Source organism: Globicephala melas, chromosome 1 (genome assembly GCF_963455315.2).
Source record: "Globicephala melas chromosome 1, mGloMel1.2, whole genome shotgun sequence".
Classification (NCBI taxonomy): Eukaryota; Metazoa; Chordata; class Mammalia; order Artiodactyla; family Delphinidae; genus Globicephala; species Globicephala melas.
This window is the reverse complement of record NC_083314.1, coordinates 171,263,316-171,283,679: the sequence shown is the minus strand read 5'-3', so window position 1 is coordinate 171,283,679 and position 20,364 is coordinate 171,263,316. Positions and strand designations below refer to the sequence as shown.

Sequence of the window (20,364 nt, the reverse complement as noted above, 5' to 3'; positions counted from 1 at the left end):
AGGATTTAACATTTCATGTCAAACATATATAATTTTTAAAAAATTTTTAAAATATAGATATAATTAAAACTTTCCTTTTCCTATTAACAGTTCTCTTTCAACATCTGCTTCTCCTACTTGTCTACACTGTGACACTTGCCAGTTTGTACTTGTGTATACCAGTGAACAGGATCAAATAGAAGAAGTCCTAAGTAGCGGGATATTAGAATTCTTATTCATGGATTTTCCAGGTTAAGCACATAACAGACTTTTAATACACTTAATATACATAAAGAATATTTACTAATCATTAAAAAGCTTAAGCAGAGAAATGGGCAAAGGAAAGACATGACCAGATAACTCTGTCTCCTGCCTGTTTGTCTGTGTCTCTCTCTCTCTATCACATAATGTGAAAATTAGGCAAAGAAGTAGGTACAAGGACACATTTCCTGCATCTGTGTTTACATACTAATTGTAAAAAACTGAAATAGGTTAAATAAATATATATTCATACAATGAAATGTATGAATTTATAAAAACTGTTTTGGTAAAGGATGATGCACAACTGTGCCAGTAACAAGCACCATTATAAAAAGCCACTATTTACAGGGATTATACCTGGTGGAAAGGCTTTTTTTACTTTGTTACTTCTACTCTGCTTCAAGCTTTTAAAATCTTTGAATGGAGGAAGCGGGAGAAGAGGAGCATTTTACTCTGAAAGCGACATGAAAAATATTTTTAACCTAGGACATCAAGGCATTTTCTATTATGGCATCCAACTTTCCTTAAAATGAAGGAATTCACTGGAATCTAGAACATGACACAAATCAACCTATCTGAAACAGAAAGAATCGGTGACATAGAGAACAGACTGGTGGTTGGGGTGGTGGTGGCAGCATGCACTGGGACTTTGGGGTGAGCAGATGCAAACTGGTATATACAGAATGGATAAACAAGGTTCTGCTGCAGAGCACAGGGAACTATAGTCAATATCCTGGGATAAACCATAATGGAAGAGAATATATATATGTATAACTTAGTCACTTTGCTGTAATTAACACAACATTGTAAGTCAACTATACTTCAGTTTTAAAAAAAAAAAGGGCCACTGATATGTAAAGAGGCTTAAAAGAGTACAAAATATTTAACATACTGGGTCACGTCACACTAACAGTATGTTTTTAATCTTTCTTTTTAGTGAGGTGGTTGATGTACAATATTAAATAAGTTTCAGGTACACAACGGTGATTCACAATTTGTACAGGTTATATTCCATATATAGCTGTTATAATATATTGGCTATATTTAAAATATCTTTTTTAAATGATAGAATAAAATTGAAACAAATGTTAAGTTCATGAAGTACACAGCACAACAAAATACTTTAGCCAAAAGAAAAAAATCACTCATCAAATTTGAAAATGTTTAAAAAAAAAAATCAGTTTAAAATTATTAGTGGCTCTAGTGTTTTTACATTCTCAAAAATAAAGCAGTGATATGGGAAGATCCACACCAAATAAAATGATACAAATGTTCAAATGCAGAAAATACAGAATATTTCAGTAAAAAGGTTAAGAATATTAAAATAATAAAATATATGTATATAAGTACTAATATTTGGAGATAATATTAAGTGAAATAATTGCTTATGGATCATTAATTGTATATGAATTAGTAAACTGATCAAACTACTGATTTCTATTTTAAATCTAAAAGGTTTTAATGTTTTAATTTCCCATAATCTTATAAAATACTGATTACAAAATTGGAATTGAGTGGTTGACTTACATTAATATAATTTCCTATTTAAAAGCATTGCTTCAGAAAACTCAGAAGAATTTATAAGTAAAAAGCTATTCAAAACCTGCTTCTTCTCCTGGATGAAAAATGCACAAGTTCAAGCACATTTAACTTGACGAAGTCAGCCTGTTGGCGTGGCTAATAATCTATAACCAAAATGTACTGAGCTAACAACATACTATGCAATTTGCAGCAGACTTGCCTTTCTTAAAAATTTTAGCTGGAGCAAAATTAAAAGTAATTTTGCTTGGGATTAACTAGAGAGACCCTAAGCCCGAAGCAGGTCATAAGGAATGCCTTATGCCATAAGGAATGCCTCTCTTGAGCTGTTGAGCCCTTGCTCACTTTCAATAGCTTGTAAGTCTTTTTATGTGTTCTGAGACATTTTTGAGAGCTTTAGACTCCAAAAATTGTCTTAGAAATTACGTGGATGGGAATCAAAACTATTTTACTACAAACAAATGCTTACAATTTTGTGGTATGATTCACAACCATCTACATACAGGTTTTAAATACTACCTTTATTCAAGGTGTTGCCATTCATTTTCCCACTGCTTTGGTCTGCATCGCCATCTTGCTCATCCAACTGTTCAAGAGCTAGCTGACGCCAACTGCGTAAGGAGGATTTCCCTACCCAAAATCCATCATTGCTGTGGAAGAGAGAGAGAATGTAAAATCATGCAAGTGACATTTCCTAATGTCCTACTCCCTTCTTTCCTTGTAAAGGCCACAACTAAACTGAATTAAAATGTTCAGTATTTGCTGCTGTGCACACAATTTTTTTTAACCTATTTCCTCATTTTGGCCATTTTCACTCCTCATATTAAATTGCACGTATAGAAAATACTTTGCTTCCATCCTAAATCTTACCCTGCTACTCCTAACCCTCATTTAAATTTATGCCAATCACACCAAACAACTGGCCACTTTCCTTCACTTGATTACTACTCAAAACTGCATATAGCTGACCCTTCAAATGCATATAGGCACTCACATATATATACACAAACACGTTTAGGCCACTCAGGAGGCTGTTTATGGAATGACCCAAAACAGTGAACTAGATTGATATTTCTTTGGAAAATATACAACTTAAATTAAACCCAAACATCATAAATGCCACCTGAGTCCAGAGGTGCTCTACAGAGTGCGGCTCAGCAAACTCCAAGAAGCCTGTATGTTCCTGACAAGGATGCACCACTGGGTACCCCTGGTTAACACACTTACTTCAGCCTCTCTAAAGGGGACACCCCAGGCCTGCTAGAATGGTTTTCCAACATAAGTATTCCACAATTCCATGTCAGAACACAGGCGAGCACCTTGCCTTAGCTTGTTTAGGCCTCAGATGCACATCTCTGCTTCAACCTTTCTAATGGATGGAATATAGCCACAGGAGCTGTGCCTCAGCCCTCTTTATCTCTGCCACAGCAGCAGTCACCACAAAATTTACTCTGCTGTGGCCAACCACTCATCACCCTTCTTTCTTCCAAAGATCCCAAGTCCCTATTATCCACAAATAATAAGCTACTTGGTTTTTTAGCTTATCAAACAATATACACTGTGAACATACCCCTTTACTGTTGCTTTGAGCAGATTATTTACAGTTTTATAATCTTCATTTAGTTGGTTCTTCAGACGCAACACACGACAACGTTCTACTACACATTCCTTACACAGGGCTTTCACTGAGAGAGAAAACGAAAGGGAAGGGTGTATTCACATACAGATTTCCTGTTAAGAAAATGTTTTCAGCACTTCATAAAACAATGAAGAATTTTAACCCAAAGTCACAAATTTTCACAATATAGCAAATTGGTATATGTCCTAAATTATTTTGGTGACATAAATCTCAAGACAGTAATAGTGTTATCCTGCATAAAGAAAGAACTATAGGACATAAAATGTTATAATATGCTATAACTATCTATGCCAGAAAGTATATTTTACAAGATTTAGATGCAAATTTTGCAAGACCACCATCAAATGATGGAGAGTGTAAAGGAGGGGAGGGTAATCAATATATCTGACAACTATAAATGTAATGTTAATTGTTTAAGACCTTCCTGTGGGTATCAACCAAACCAATACTCTGAAGAGTACTGTACAAAATAACAAAACACTAGATGGCTTTCTCTAATGTATCCTATTTTGTCTGTCTTGTGAGAAAAAACACACAACAAAACTGAATAAGCAGTTTCTTTTCTAACATTATAAATATACTGTGTATGACGCTGCTTAATTTATACTTGACTTAGCAAATCTTTTTTTTTTTTTTTTTGGCGGTACGCGGGCCTCTCACTGCTGTGGCCTTTCCTGTTGCGGAGCACAGGCTCCGGACGCGCAGGCTCAGTGGCCATGGCTCACGGGTCCAGGCGCTCCGCGGCATGTGGGATCCTCCAGGACCAGGGCACAAACCCGTGTCCCCTACATCGGCAGGCGGACTCTCAACCACTGTGCCACCAGGGAAGCCCTAGCAAATCATTTTTGCAAAGTGCAAGGAATATGAGGTCTAAGCACAGTCTGGGTCAAATGATCATAAAGATCATATAATGCAGACTTATTGCATTACTCTTTTTTAAGCAGATAAGACATCTCGAATTACCAGTTAGTCTTGGTCCTCCTCCATATCTACTATAGAAAATGTCTGCCGCATATTCAGATATTCTCTTCATAATCGATATTTTATCAGGATGAAGCTTATCGTGGGAACACAGGCAAGCGTGATTATCAATAGGCTTGGTGGGTGTCGATTCATCCAACCACTTCTGCAGCCACTCAAGAGAGACAAATTCATAGGGCTCTGAGGAAGAAAGCAAGGGAAAGAGCCTATGTATTTTTACAGCTTTTTGACTAAGCGATACATTCATTTTCCTCAAGACAATGCAAACTCTTTCCAAAGTTAGCAGAATCAGAAGAATCATTGTTCAGGGAAGACGTTTCATGAGTACAGCACAAAGCTCCGTTTAACTAGCACTCATCTGAATTCAAGGAGCTGTGCACGGGAGGGACGAGTCTGCACGGTGCCCTGTAAGATCGGCTGGTATTATTAACCACATTCTACAAAAGAGGTTTCCACAGAGAGAAGTGTCTTGCTTGATAGCACAGCAGAGCTCTGATCAGGACACTTGGTGACTACAAGCCACACTCCAGGCCAGCTCGCAAATCACATAACCTCACCCCCATAACGATTTTCATAAACACTTGTCATCGATGTGTGATAATACAACTGAAAGTTAAAATGAGGAGTCTGACTAGGTTCTAAGTTAAAAATTAACCTCATCAGCTATAACCGCACTTTCACAAGGCCGTTTAAACCACTGAATTTTTCTTCACCCAAGATGATACTGATGTTGATTAAAAGGTAGTTGATTTCCCCATCCAAATCCATATCACAATCAATTCATTACATTATTATGTATTTCAGGAAATTAAGCTATTTTAAGCAACTTCTAGGATGAAGTGCACTGGAATCGAATATTATCAATTCTGAAGTTGCAAAAATTAAAAGATACAACCAAACACCTCAGAATGTGTTTTAATTTGGGAAAACAGAGCCCCAGAGTTCAGTAAAAGCCAAAATTAAAGATAAAGGGCCAGCTTTGATTACTTACAAAGATCTCCAGTGAGTCCCAGCATAAAACATAGAAGAAAACATACAGAGGTTGAATTTATATATTTGTATTATGATACTACTTCTGATGAGATCTGAGGGATAGACAATTCAACTCAAAGCCCATTTTGACCAATTTTACACTTCCCTGAGATTTACAAGTCTAAAAACTAACTTCCATTTTAAGTTTAGCATAAAACATTTCAATTTTTACAAAAACAAAATCCAGAACTGTTGGATCCCTTATTTGTGCTAAAACTGTACATCATAAACTGAGAGACTCCTAACTGATTGGTCAGCTCTGATGCAGCTGCAGAGGAAGAGCTCGTGACTACAAGTTGAGACCAAGTTCTGCCACCAAGAAACTGAACTTGAGCAAGTCACTTGAACTCTCTATGCTTCAGATCTTTTATTTGTAAAATGAAGGTAATAATACCTGCCTTCTACCTACCTCACAGGGATGCTGTTGAATGTAAAAGATAGGATATGTGAAGCATTTTGAGCTTTTATGGAAGAAAAGAGATATAGAAAAGTTAATCATATATTCACACAATATATAAATGTGGAGTAAGATTCAGCATAGGTTAACATGGTTGTGGCATTTTACAGTGTATAATGGTATGTATGGAATGATCCCTATCCCAGAGAGCAAAATACAAGTCTTAGCATATCTAATCTTTTCCCAAGGAAGAGTCCCATAGGTTAAAACTTTTAGTAATCTCAAGGCTATTGATGTAAGATATGAAGATTAGAAAAATCTTGAAAGAGCTGTAGCAATTTCTACCAAGGGCTTCCCTAACAATCGGGGTCTAGCACAAGTCTCAATAATTAAAGTAGATTCTGCTTGTGGAAGGTTTTTACACTACAGATGTTTCTGCACTAGAGAGAGACGCCTGGCAGGTTCTCACAGATGTTCTCCATTATTGTGATGCCAAAGGCATGGAGAATCAACTAACAGGAGTAAGAACTCTATTAAGTTGGGATAACAAACTGTATAAAAATCTCAGCATCTGACGAAGCGGGAAAGCAAGTGTTAAAATATTTACCAAAGGGAAACGTATACTATGGTTCAAACTTATTTATATATAGTTTTAAATGCCTGGATTTTGAATAGGAATTTGTTTTGGAAAGTTATAAAGTCTAGAAAGATCATGGCATCAAAAATATTTGAAACAACTTACCTAAAGATAATTTAGGATTATTTAGAGATAATTTATTTCAACTTAAATAAAAAGGGCCAAAAGGGTTCAGGTTCCCAGTGAGGTTTATATTTTAGGATAAATGACCCTTCTTTTAGTATGTTCACAAAGATAAGATTTAGAAAAAACATAAGACTTTGATTGGCAGCACAAAACCATGGTCAGTAGCTTTGAGATCTGACAATATTTTAGGAAAACATGGACTTACTATCATATAAGGTTACTATAAACGGGAAAAAATTATAAACCTCATAATTGGTAAGAGTATTGATAACATATATACATATTTAAAGAACACAAGCACTGGTTCTTATAGACGGAATGAAAACAGGCAAGAGGCCACACAGTGTAAATTTGACACATAACATCTTTGGACCATACAATTTTAAAGAGTGATTCTCTTTAGTTTATAGACCCAGTAAGTTGCTTTCTTTTGTCCAGTGAATACAGGAAACCATGAATAAGGTTCAGAAAACAAATTTCTAGGTACCAACTCCTTTGAATAAATTTAGAGATCTGAATTACATGTTCATTTCCAAATTGTTTCCAATAAAACTGAGGTCGGTCTACTTATTTAGGATAATCCCAACCCTTGAAGCAGAGTTAACAGGTTACAAAGAAAGGTCAGAATCAAATTAAGGTATAGTTTAGACAGAACTTTTGAGAGATATTCTTACAGATGTAGCAATTTATATTCATCTTTTGCTTAAAGTAATACCAGTAATGGAAAACTGAGATATCAAAAAGACAAAACCACAAGTACAATTATGCTTGAGTATTTATTTTCTAAAATTAGTAAAACTGCCTCTTTTTAAAGTAGGAGTTGGGTATGGGGAATTGCCTATGAAATGACCGAAAACTTTATTACAAATGGCATACCAGCCTTAAGGAGTTGAGGTTTCCTTTTTGAGGCATTAGATAAACTTGAATAAACATACACAGTAAAGGAATGAGCTGGACTGTGTGGGATAATTCTTAAGAAATTAGGGGTCAGCAGAAAGCTTTCCTATTCTTAGAATATTTGATACTAAATTTCAAAATAATCTAACAGTATCATAAAAATAGTACTCATATAAAAGAATGCCTGTTAATACTCTTAGGGCACAAAGTACACAAGGAAATAGACTAGGCAAGTTGCTTTCATAGTAGCCCAATCTGATTTTTCTTTCAAAACAAGTTAATGCCTCAGAAATCAGAAATATCTACAAGAGTTATATATGCAGAGTGCTGACCTAAACCTCATAATTTATTAAGAGCTTCCCATTTTTAAAAGTACACGATAATGAAAACTATACGGAATGCTACACATTAAGTTACTGTTGGTTTACATAGTAATTGTATAGTGCACAAGCTGGCATTAACGAGTTATAAATAAGAAAGGGCAGGGGAAAGTTTGTTCATACACATTTGTGAACATAAAAGAAACAAGGCACTTAATGGCAACAGTGCTGTCCCAGAATATCTTACAGACCAGCTCCAGCAGGTAACCTTTGGTACAGCTCCTTAACTTCTTCATGCTTTGCTTTTCCTTTATCCACACTTTGCTTACGCATCTCGGCCATTTCAATACACCACTCCTCAAATTTGGAATTATCCCGATCTACCAGCTCTTGAAGAAAGGCTATTCAGAATAAAAAGACACAAAAACCTTTATCCTGTTTTTCAAAGACAAAGAACCATGCTGATTTGTAAATTACAACAAATACTGGCTAAGATTTTGGTGGCAAAATCCTACTATGGTCTCCCTACAACCTGCAGGCAGAAGTAAAACTGAAGACAGACCCTGGAATAATACCAGGGGGTTTCCCTACCCGATTCTGCATGACATCATCAGCCAACTGGAAGCATCAAATGGGTCAGAAACACCATTCAAAACACATGGTGCCACAGACAGAGCAAAGCACAGTATTAGGTAAAATGACAACTGACGACTGCCTTCAGCCAAGCAGCAGCTCTTCCTTTCTTATATTAAATCTAGAAAATTTATAACTGGCTAAAACCCAAAACTGCTTTACAAAACTGAGCAAAACAGAACCAAATTGCTCTTTAAATTCATCTTTATAATCCACAGGAATTTTTTTTAATTGCTTTTGCTTTTCTTTAGGGGCAGTCAGTGGAACAGTTCTGTTAAAGCCTCCTTTATCATAAAAACTCACCACTTTAAAGCAAATCTGTGATTATATACACTTTCACCATTTACCATATGCAACCAACCTACCATAATAGATAAAAGCAATCCGTTCTCGTCATTGACCTTTGAGCATGGTATTCTAAAATACTTGCCTTATGTAATCCTGGAAAATTGCTCACCTGGTACCTGAATAGTCGTGTTGGGTTTTTCTTGAGCTTGTAGTCTATAAACCAACATGTACGCATTTCGAGAGCAGTGAGTTCCTTTGCCACACTTGGGTTTACGTGTCTGGGATTTAGAAGGTTCTGCTGAGGTAAGAGAAATCAAAAGATGACTAAATTAGAATGCCTAGAGTTTATTCATTCTTTTGCAGGGGAGGGGGAGGGGGAGGGTCATAGAAAACAATTCCTAAAATACGAACTCAAAATACATTAAAAGGCAATACAAATTTAGCAGGCTGGACAAATATTTTAATGTTTAAACAAGTTACTAACCCGCATTGCCTGCCATATTCCATTTTTAAAAGCTGAAAAGAAAGTATTCTTTTTCACAATGACAAACCTGAACCAGGAAAAAAAAAACAAACCACAAACTATTATGAGTTTATTTTACTGTTGATCTTAAATTACAAAAATAAATCCAGACTTAACTGTGCAAAGAAATAAAATGGAATGTTCCTGAAAAAAAATGAAATAAAATGCTAAGATTAGCCACTAATCTCTATAAATTCAGAAGCAAGTGGAAAACATTCGTGTTTTACATGGCACATACATCACATGAAGGGGATCTTCAAATTGAGTCTGATTACCCCAGGATAACCTTCCAATGGGTAGGAGGTCATGCATAGCTCTGAGGAAATCAATTATCAGATCCTCAATTGACAATGTATTTTTCTAAAATTGTTCAGGTTTCACTGATGGTTTCCACCTCTCCTTTCAGTCATCTGCCTCCCCACCTTACAAAAGAAAGATATAACCTCTTCTTACCTGTGACAAAAAAAAAATCTTATCTCACCAAAAGGTATGTTTACAGTAAAATTTTGCAGTTCAATTTTTAAAAATTTCTAACACACTTACATTGGTTTGATCAATTATATAGTTTTATTTAAAAAAAAAGAAAAAGAACACTCAATCCAGAAGTACTTTCTAACTATTTAGAGCTTTATAGCTACAGAAAACTTAGTATATTCCATTAGAATGAAAGTCTATAGGGTCAGTGTAATGGAAACACTAGTATAGGAGAAAAAGGAAACATAAAAAAAAAAATCCTGTCATAAAAAAAGATCAGTTCATTTAACTCTGAAAAGGATGACATGGATGTATGGAATCTATATGTTATGTAATTTCATTTGGATACAACAGTAATGCTGCAGTTTAAGTTTCAATATTTATAATTTGTCAGAAGTTACATTATTTGAAGCTATTTAAATTTACAATGAAAAATGCTGGATTTTAAAATGTGCAATGAAATACAAAAGTTGTTCAATATTCTTATAGGGACTACAGGAGCAAGTATGTTTGAAGACCACAGTCATAGGGAATTAAAACTGTCAGGAGCATGTATACAAAGAAAAGACGTTGGTCATTCCTAACTAAAAAGTTAAGATTTAAGATGTTCATTGGGCTTCCCTGGTGGCGCAGTGGTTGAGAATCTGCCTGCCAATGCAGGGGACACGGGTTCGAGCCCTGGTCTGGGAAGATCCCACATGCTGCGGAGCAACTAGCCCCGTGAGCCACAATTACTGAGCCTGCGCGTCTGGAGCCTGTGCTCCGCAACTAGAGAGGCCGTGATAGTGAGAGGCCCGCGCACCGCGATGAGGAGTGGCCCCACTTGCCGCAATTAGAGAAAGCCCACACACATAAAAGAAGACCCAACACAGCATAAATAAATAATTTTTTTAAAAAATTTTTTAAAAAGGGAAAACTCAAAAAAACATGTTCATTAATTTGTATAAGACGGAATATAAAATGATTCATAGAAGTTCACAAGAGAATATAGTAATGACTGACTAATGGAATTTAATGAATAAGTATTTTCTATTTTTGATAAAATAGATAAAAGGAGCAATGTAAGCTGCATATAATGAGAGGTATTAAAACATTGGAATGGGGCTTCCCTGGTGGCGCAGTGGTTGAGAGTCCGCCTGCCGATGCAGGGGACACGGGTTCGTGCCCCGGTCTGGGAAGATCCCACATGCCGCAGAGCAGCTGGCCCCAGTGAGTCATGGCTGCTGAGCCTGCACGTCCGGAGCCTGTGCTCCGCAACGGGAGAGGCCACAACAGTGAGAGGCCCGCGTACCGCAAAAAGAAAAAAATGGTATACATAAAAAAAATAGAAAATACTTCTTCCAATTACAAGAATAGAGCCACCACATGGACATCTGCAGCAAGATTCCCCAGGCCTTCCTGAAAGCCAACCTTAACTGCCATGCTACTCCACCTTGGGAGAGAGGTACTGATCCTTTAAGAAAGAAGGGTGGCAGGAGACACACACCTACTCCCAATCCTTTTCTCTTTTCGCATCCCATTGTCCGAGCCTCACCCCAAAATGACAAATACGGTAAGAAAGTGATGAGAACCTCAGCCAAGATGGCTCCTATTGGAAGAACAGCCCACTCCATTCGACAACAAATGGGTACGGAGCCCACGAAAACCGAGGTGATGAGAGCTACACACTAGAATAATACTATTTCAGGAGGTATCGTTTACAGCAGACCTCATCACTACAAAACAGCAAGCAGCTTATTCCCCAGAGGCACTGCTCCGCACTCTAGGGATGGAGTAAGATACTTAACAGAGAGGGGCAGACATTGCTCAGGGAACAAAGCTCCCCTGCTATACTTATTTCCCCAGAATAAATTTCCTGACCCAGAGAAAAGGACTACAAATCCTACTATATTACATCTACTACTCATAATTTTTACCTTAATACTCACCATCCTCTTCCCTAGCTGCCCACAATTAACCTGTTAATTGAAAATTAAATTTGTGCCTTCAAACTGTACTGAAAACATGACATTATGGAAACCATCTCTGGAGCAAAATCATTTTTTAAAAAAATTCAAGCATTTCTATAACAGATGTTCAGAGATTTCATGTGTTTAAGAAATGCAAATAGACTTGATAGTCCATAACAATCTTGGGCCATAATAATTTATCACAAACATTTCTGGTAAAAAAAAAAATTATATTTTAAAAGGGCACTCACAACTTAAAGGTTTTACCTAGATCTTCCTCAATCCCTAGTTGTAATTTCTTCCCCTCCATCTTTTCTATGTCTTCGTCATTAAACTTATACCATTCACCAGACTGTGGATCTTTCACATGGGCAATGTAGTGACCGGAATAAGCACTCACTCCTCTGTGTATGAGGACTGCACTGAGTTCATACACATAGGACCCACCTAGGGAAGGAGAAAGGGGAAAAATGAAAGAAATTTTGGATAACATTATTTCTTCTTATATCCTGAGCCTGAATTGTAATGATTACAATTCTTTATGCATCTGACAGAGTTCAAAATATGTCACCTAAGATTTAAAGAATTTAGTCTCATAAAATAAAGTAGCAGGCATTGTTTTAAGCAGCTCACTGTATCAACTCTCCATTCCCTCTGCAAAATATACAGGTGGAAAGCTACGGCATTCTGGGCACTCAGGGTTACGAAGCTATTCTGAAGTATACTTTCCCTTCTGCATTAACAGGCTGAGCCATATGCTTACCAAGAATCAGTTGTTCATATTTTCCAACTTATTACAAAAATTAACTACACACAAACTAATAAGATTTGAGTGCAAAACTAAAAAGCTATTGTTTCTAGAAAAAAGAAAAATGTTTTTTAAACATTGGAGATAAGTCATTAAGGAAAATTGCTTTCAAAATAGGTGTAGACAAGGGAATTCACTGGTGGTCCAGTGGTTAGGACTCGGTGCTTTCAATGCTGATGACGTGGGTTTGATCCCTCGTCAGGGAACTAAGATCCCACAAGCCTCGTGGCACGGCCAAAAGAGGGGGAAAAAAAAATCGGTGTAGACGAGACAAATAGAAAATACAGAGAAAGAAACAATAAAAATCTAGACTGGGTTCTGCACTCAGATTTCTTTATGAGTATTTTAACTTATTAACTATTCCACTTTAAATAAACAAAACCGGGGCTTCCCTGGTGGCGCAGTGGTTGGGAGTCCGCCTGCCAATAAAGGGGACACAGGTTCGATCCCTGCTGCGGGAAGACCGCACATCCTGCGGAGCAATGAAGCCTGTGCGCCACAACTACTGAGCCTGCGCTGTAGAGCCCGCGAGCCACAACTACTGAGCCTGCGTGCCACAACTACTGAAGCCCGCGTGCCTAGAGCCTGTGCTTCTCAACAAGAGAAGCCACCGCAATGAGAGGCCTGCGCAACTCAGCGAGGAGTAGCCCCTGCCTGCAGCAACTAGAGAAAGCCCGCACGCAGCAACGGGGACCCAATGCAGCCAAAAATAAATAATAAATAAAATAGATAAATTAAAATAAATAAACAAAACCTACATATCACAGCCTATCTACTATGCACATGGTTTATGCAAGAAGGGAAGGCTTTATCCATACATCAAAATATCAGCAAATGAAAGAACATTTACGTTTTAAGACAAAATATTTTTAAGTTTGAAAAATATCTTTTAAACATTCTAAACTTAAATTATAGGGAGGAAAATGTACTTAAAGCAATCACTGCTACTACATTTTATTAATAAAACATTAGAAAAATTCATCAGCAATCCTACAACACAGACATAACCACTATTAATATTGAAACTTATAGATTTTTTTCCAACAAATATATCATTAACATCTTTCCACATCATTAAATATTCTTCTGAAAATTATTTATAGTGACTATATACAAGTACCACATTATATTGAACCACTCCCTCACTGCTGGACATTTAAACTGGTAGCATTTTATGGCCATTAAATAATTACCTTTGTCATAAAAATCTTTGCACACATATCTTTGTTTCATCACTGTAATTTCCTTAAAACTGCAAGAAGTCAGTCATAAAGGTATAGCCAGTCACTCATTCAACAAATAATAAACATCCTAGACACTGTTTTAGGCATGGAGAATACAGCAGTTGACTGAAATGACAAAGTCCTGCATTCCTTTAGCTCAGTGGGGGAACACGGTAATGCAGATTAATACCTGAAGCAAAGCTCATCTAACCCCCCCCCAGCTGAAAATAAATTTAAAATACTAAGATAAAAATACTTTAAAATCTTTTAAGATGCAATGATCATCTGGCAACAAATGAAGAATTCTCAGAAGCCAAATACTATGTGAAGGCAGGAAGCTAGGGAGGTTAAGGAAAATGAAACCAATTTCCTCCTGAGAGTATTAGGTGAAACTTTATCAACTTCAACTGTTGTTTTCACATTAAGAGGTTTGTGGGACCAAAGCTAAGATCCTTAAAAGGTGAGGAGTCTAGAAGAGGACTCACATTGTGAAACTAGGGTTCTTCAGTTTTAGAAATAAGGAGAAATGAACCTACCCTGCAGAGGAAATAGTAGGAAAAAATTATCTGCCTTATACTTTGACTCTTGGGGTGAGGAAAAAAATATCTGTTGCAAGTTTTTAAGAATCAAGCCCTCATGAATATTTCAACCAAGAATTCATACTACCTAGGAAGACAGAAAAACCTCAAGCCAAGAGTGTAGTTTGATGTGGTCCTAGAATGAGTGACAGTTCTAAAGAATATGAATTCAGTCCAACATACACATAAACACACACAAACACAACACAAAGGACACAAGTCACTATAACTGAGAGGCAGGAAACAACAGGTAAATAACCCATGAAGTTTTTCATCTCAGTTACTGGAAAAAGTAAAAATAAGTAGAACGTTTATGTTTAAAGAAATAAATGATAGACTAAAAACTAAAAGTAAGGAATGAGATTATAAAAAATGAAAGTAAGATGTGATACAGAACCAAATCAAGCTTCTAGAAATGAAAATTACAATAACTGAAAGACAAAACTCTACACAAGTTTTAACAGCGCAATTAGGTTTGCCTAAATAGAGAATCATTAAAGTAGAAGGTAGGCCTGAAAAAAGTTATGTAGAATGCAGGACAAAGCAAGAGTTAGGAGACATGGATGGCAAAGTTAAAATCTTAATACATGACTAATGTAATTCCAGAAGGAGAGATGAATGAATGGAAAAGAAAAAAATTTAAGACATAATGGTTGAGAAATTTATCCTTTAGGGAGGATAAATACACTAAAATTCAACCCAAACAGGTCACAGTGGCACTGCAAAACACCAAAACAAAAACAAACAAAAAAAGATCTTCAAAATCAGACAAAATAAAACAGGTCACCTATAAAGAAACAAGAATTAAACCACAACCAACTTTACAACAGCAACAAAGGAAGCCCTAAGACAACAGAATCTCTAATTGTACTGAGTGAAAATAACTGTTAATCCTTAGAGTAAATTTCACAACAAGAAATAAATATACTTCCAGACAGTATGCTGAAAATAACTTGATACCAACAGACCCTTACTAAAGGCATTTTTACAAACTTAATTCAAGTGTTCCAGTTGGAAGGTCTAGAATATTAAAGGAATGATAAACAGAGGAGGTAGGTAAACTAACACCAATAATTCTACAGATAATAAGGCATCCTATGGGGGGGGGGGGGGGGGGTGTGTGTGTGTGTGTGTGTGTGTGTGTGTGTGTGTGTGTGTGTGTGTGTGTGTGTGTGTGTGTGTGTGTGTGTGTGTGTGTGTGTGTGTGTGTGTGTGTGTGTGTGTGTGTGTGTGTGTGTGTTTGGCAGCTGTGGCCACACCAAGCAGCTTGCAGGAGCTTCCTTCCCCAACTAGGGATCGAACCTAGGCCCCTGGCATAGGATTCCCCTTATCAGTTTTTTGTTTAAGGTAGAACTAAAACACATATGAAAACAATAAACAACTTAGGAGAATATCTATTTCCTAGTGGTTTGAGGTCCTTGTACTGTTTTTAGAGGGTAAAGTTGTTAACTCTAAGAGTTAGGTATGTTATAATTTCCAGGTTAATCACTGAAAGAACAAAACAGTAATAGCAAACAGCCCAGCCCAGGTTGTATCCACCAGGTGGGCACTTCCACACTCCACGTTTCGGGGCTTACCTAGACTCACCTACCCACTCTTCTTTCTACTACACTGCACTCTCCCAATCACTTCATGGAAAAGGTGAACGAGAAACCACCTCTCCACTCCCCAACCTCAGGGAACCTAAAGAAAACTCCTTAACCCTGAGCAGAACAACAGGAAGAGAATGGGGGGAAATGTCATGGGGTTAAATTGGCCGGGTTCTTATAGCGTGAGTGAGCAAGGGAACCTCAAGTAGCGAACTTGATCTGTGATGATACCTAACTAGTAGGGACCCCAGGTGCCTGGCAGAAAGAAACCTGAGGTCTCTCTGAAGGAGGTGGCTTCATCCCAGCCCTAAGTGAATCGCCGTAAAAAATTTTCCAGGGACTTCCCTGGTGGTCCAGTGGTTAAGACTCTGCACTTCCACTGCAGGGGGCGCAGGTTCGATCCCTGGTGAGGGAACAAGATCCCACATGCCATGCAGTGCGGCAAAAATAAAAAATAAAATAAAAATTTTCCAGAGATAACCAGGTACGGAAGACATGGCAACATTAAAATAACCAAATCAGACAGCAAAAATAAACCTGAATAATATTCCACCAGTATCAGTCATGGATTATAAAACTGGGCTCTCTATAGAGAAACTTGATAATATATGCAAGTGACAGGGAACTATAAAAAGTGATGTAAATTTGAATTAGAGGAATTAAGAGTGTAAATAGATGAACTGATCCAGTTAAAAGATCAAAACTGTCAGATTGGATTTTCCCATATAAATTTGAAATTCTCCAAAATAAAAAGGTTAAGAAGACAGACAGACCTGTGGTGTTTTTCTCCAGGGATCAATGGCCCAGATGAAGGAGCAGAGGAGGCAGGTTAAGATTTAATGATGGGTCAGATTTCACCTGGCTATGTCCCAGGAGGCAAAAGGGTAAACTAAACTATAACGTTTAGGGGCACAAGCTTACACGGTAAAATGCTAAAGCAAAAAGACAAAAAAGTGATTTCCATATAAGTCAGATTACTGGCTATATTTCAGGAGGAAGGAGATTGCAACTGGGTGGGGCACACAGGAATCTTTGGAGTATTGGGAATGTTTTTTCTTGACCTGGGTGGTACTCGTGAAGATATTCACTTTGTGATAATTCTGAGCCATACATTTTTGTATTTTAACTTCGATGAATGTGTTACATTTTATAATTTTAAGAAGAGGAGGAAAAATAGGATGGAATAAGATGTATGAAATTTAAACTATGGAAGAAAAAGGTAGCTATGACCCTCAGAAGGACTGAGGCCGAGTGAAAGACAAAATCACTGAAGGAGAGTAGTTGTTAATGAGGTCAGCTGAAGACTGTCTACAACAGTGGTACTTAGTAGTATTCCCTAAATTATTAATGACGACAATAAACCACAGAAGGATTAGCAGTAACTGTGACTCTACTACCAATAGACATCACGGCTTTCATTATCACATTATCATTGTTGCAGATAACCTGATTTTATACTTATCAATTTACTGTACTCATCAACTTAAGAATTACAGTGGTTTTGACTACTGGAACCTGTTCTTTGGTTTGCACTTATATTACTGTATTACAAATTTGTGTCAGTATTTTGATAACTACATTTAAATGTAATTGGTTTCTGGGACTTCCCTGGCAGTCCAGTGGTTAAGACTTCGCCTTCCAATGCAGGGGGTGCGGGTGCGGGTTCAATCCTTGGTGGAGAGCTAAGACCCCACGTGCCTCGTGGCCAAGGAACCAAAACATAAAACAGAAGCAATATTGTAACAAATTCAATAAAGACTTCAAAAATGATCCACATCAACAAAAATCTTTAAATGTAATTGGTTTCTTCTAAAAGTCTATGAATTTTATTCAGACTCTTAAAATGGTCTACAGGGATATTAAAATCCCCAAGAAATATGGCAGGAGTTAGAGGGTAAGCTGCTAAATGTTCAAGGTATGAGAATCCCTCTGTCTACATATCTCCGTATATCTGCAGGTTCACTATTTAAAGAAGCAAATGAATTCTTCTTTAAAAAATAGATCATCTTTTAGATCTATCTTTTCCACTTTGTGTGGATATGTGTGTGTAGATATACATGAATAAGAATTTAGTAAAATATAAATACTGGTTATCTGGGTGATAGAATTACAAGTGGCTCTTATTTATAACTCTTCTTTATGCTTTCTGAATTTTCCTAATTATCTAGAATGAACCCTGTGCAATTATAACAAGTTAACTTGTTTCTAGTATTCTACCTATATGAGGTAATACATTTGTATAACAAACATTACAAAAGAGTGTGAACAGGTCTATAACTACAAACTACTGGATTAATTTTACCAGTCATAGCTAACAATTCTAAAATAAGAATTTTTATTTCTCTAATTAAAAATTACTTAGTAGGGCTTCCCTGGTGGCGCAGTGGTTGAGAGTCTGCCTGCCGATGCAGGGGACACGGGTTCGTGTCCCGGTCCAGGAAGATCCCACATGCCGCGGAGCGGCTGGGCCTGTGAGCCATGGCCGCCGAGCCTGCGCTCCACAACGGGAGAGGCCACAACAGTGAGAGGCCCGCGTACCACAAAAAAAAAAAAAAAAAATTACTTAGTAATCCAACATACTAAAATTATATATACAGCTTTTTTGACTTATTATGGTCAAAGGTTTTCTTTACAATACAAATTGGACAAATATATACTAAATTGAATAATAAGAACTATTCAAAATCATACACTGGAGTCAAGGAAAAGAATAATTTGGGAATTCCCTGGCTGTCCAGGGTTAGGACTGGATGCTTTCACTGCAGTGGCCTCGGGTTCAATGCCTGGTCAGGGAACTAAGATCCTGCAAGCCACACAGCGCACCCCAAAAAAAAAAAAAAAAAAAAGGAAAGGAATACTTTTACATCTCCTAAGTTTCTGACCCTGAGAAATCACTAAGCCATCAGGCTTCTCTAATTTCAAATAATTACCTAAACAAAGGAGGCAGGAAGCAAACTACTACGTAAAGTGAACTACTGCTAAAGTTTATTCATTCAGCCAAATATAATAGTAACAAAGTCCAGCAGCAACTTCTACAGTAGTTTCCTTCTTCCACAGGTGTAAATTTTAAACTCCAGTACTGATTAGAGAGCACCATACATTTTAAGGCTTAAATATTTACCACATCACCTCCCCCAACCTCCCCAATCATTTCTGTTGAAGGTTTTACTTTATGGCTTGCTCCTATTTATAAGCTGCCACCAGAACTTTTCTACGGAGACAGAGTTTATGATATAATTTCTGTATTAAAAATTTCACAAACATTAAGGTCAATCTTAAAAGAGAAGTAAAATGGTCTGTCCAGTACGGGCAGGAGAAACAAAGGGCAAGATGTTTCTTTTCTCTAACAAGAATCATCCTGTTTGGTAGGATGAAGACTACCAAAAGAAAAAGAAGAGTAAGTTATTAGAGACTCTGTCGCAACATCCTACAACTTATCAGTGGTCATATATATAATTATAGCATAAATATTGGAACTAGGCCATCTAATGTTTTTGATAAAATGGTTTTTAAAAACGTGAATGGAGGCAGCTTGGAGACCCTTAATTTTACGAGGAATTACAGATATGGTATTGAGGCTAAGGTAACAAGCCTTGAGTACAGGAACAGCTAAGTATTTTTCATTTTTTATTCTTTTATACCATTAATTATATACTGGGTTGACCAAAAAGTTTGTTCGGGTTTTTCCGTGAACGAACATTTTGGTCAATCCCAATATACGTCCATGAACCATCTAATCTTTGTTATGTACTCACTCATAGAAAATGAAAGTAACATATCGGCTCACCTAAAATGCCTTTGTTCTCAAAGATTAGCAAATAAAATTTAGTAGTAAAATGCTACTCTGTACTGAACACAAATAGATCACAGGTTCGTCTCTGAGCATTATAATTATCACTGCTTGGTAAAAATATTACCTTTGTGTTCCACATACGGCTCCATATCCAAAATTTCTGAGAAGCCAATGTAGGTGTTCAGCTTTTTCTTATGTCCCGTTTGCCTAACCAAGAAAAAGCTAATTATATTTATATTTAAAACAACCATAAAACAATGTATAAGGTCTACTGGTTATTTTAATAAACTGGATAGCAGCTAGGTAGATTTCATTTAGCAATCTTGCTCAAAACATAATACTGTCTTAGAATTGGGCAATAAATAATCAACACCCTAAAAGGTATGAATTTAAAGTGCTAATTCCAAACAGTACATTTCTAGAAGTTTTAGTTTTATTACAAAGGAAACCATACATGTTCCTGCTTTACAGAAGAATTGCACATGTGAAAAAAAATTGCCTGATCTATCTCCATGGGAATGGCAGACGTACTGTAGTGAGTAGAAAATTTACTCAAGTCCTTATACAGTAAAACAGAATGTCAAGGAAATTCAGTTCCTACCTAAATGTCTGCTTTTCCTTGGCAGTTTTTAATAATTTTTCAGAATAAAAAATAAGGATTCTCTATTTTTCCAGTTCTTAATTATGACAGGCTGTAA

General features: G+C 36.8%; 1 protein-coding gene across 4 annotated transcripts in view; it reads right to left on the bottom strand.

Moving 5' to 3' along the window:
- USP48 (ubiquitin specific peptidase 48) overlaps window positions 1-20,364 on the bottom strand; it is a 66,859-nt gene that overhangs the window by 24,738 nt on the left and 21,757 nt on the right. The window contains exons 8-14 of one of the 4 annotated variants that reach the window (XM_030875693.2): window positions 19,791-19,873; window positions 11,943-12,122; window positions 8,899-9,027; window positions 8,060-8,209; window positions 4,382-4,579; window positions 3,350-3,464; window positions 2,299-2,429 (exon numbers count right to left, since the gene is read on the bottom strand). In XM_030875693.2, the coding sequence (XP_030731553.1) occupies window positions 2,299-2,429; window positions 3,350-3,464; window positions 4,382-4,579; window positions 8,060-8,209; window positions 8,899-9,027; window positions 11,943-12,122; window positions 19,791-19,873 (986 nt within the window). The remainder of the gene's footprint in view (window positions 1-2,298; window positions 2,430-3,349; window positions 3,465-4,381; window positions 4,580-8,059; window positions 8,210-8,898; window positions 9,028-11,942; window positions 12,123-19,790; window positions 19,874-20,364) is intronic. The other 3 variants (XM_030875701.2, XM_060309934.1, XM_060309938.1) reach the window with 3 other exon arrangements.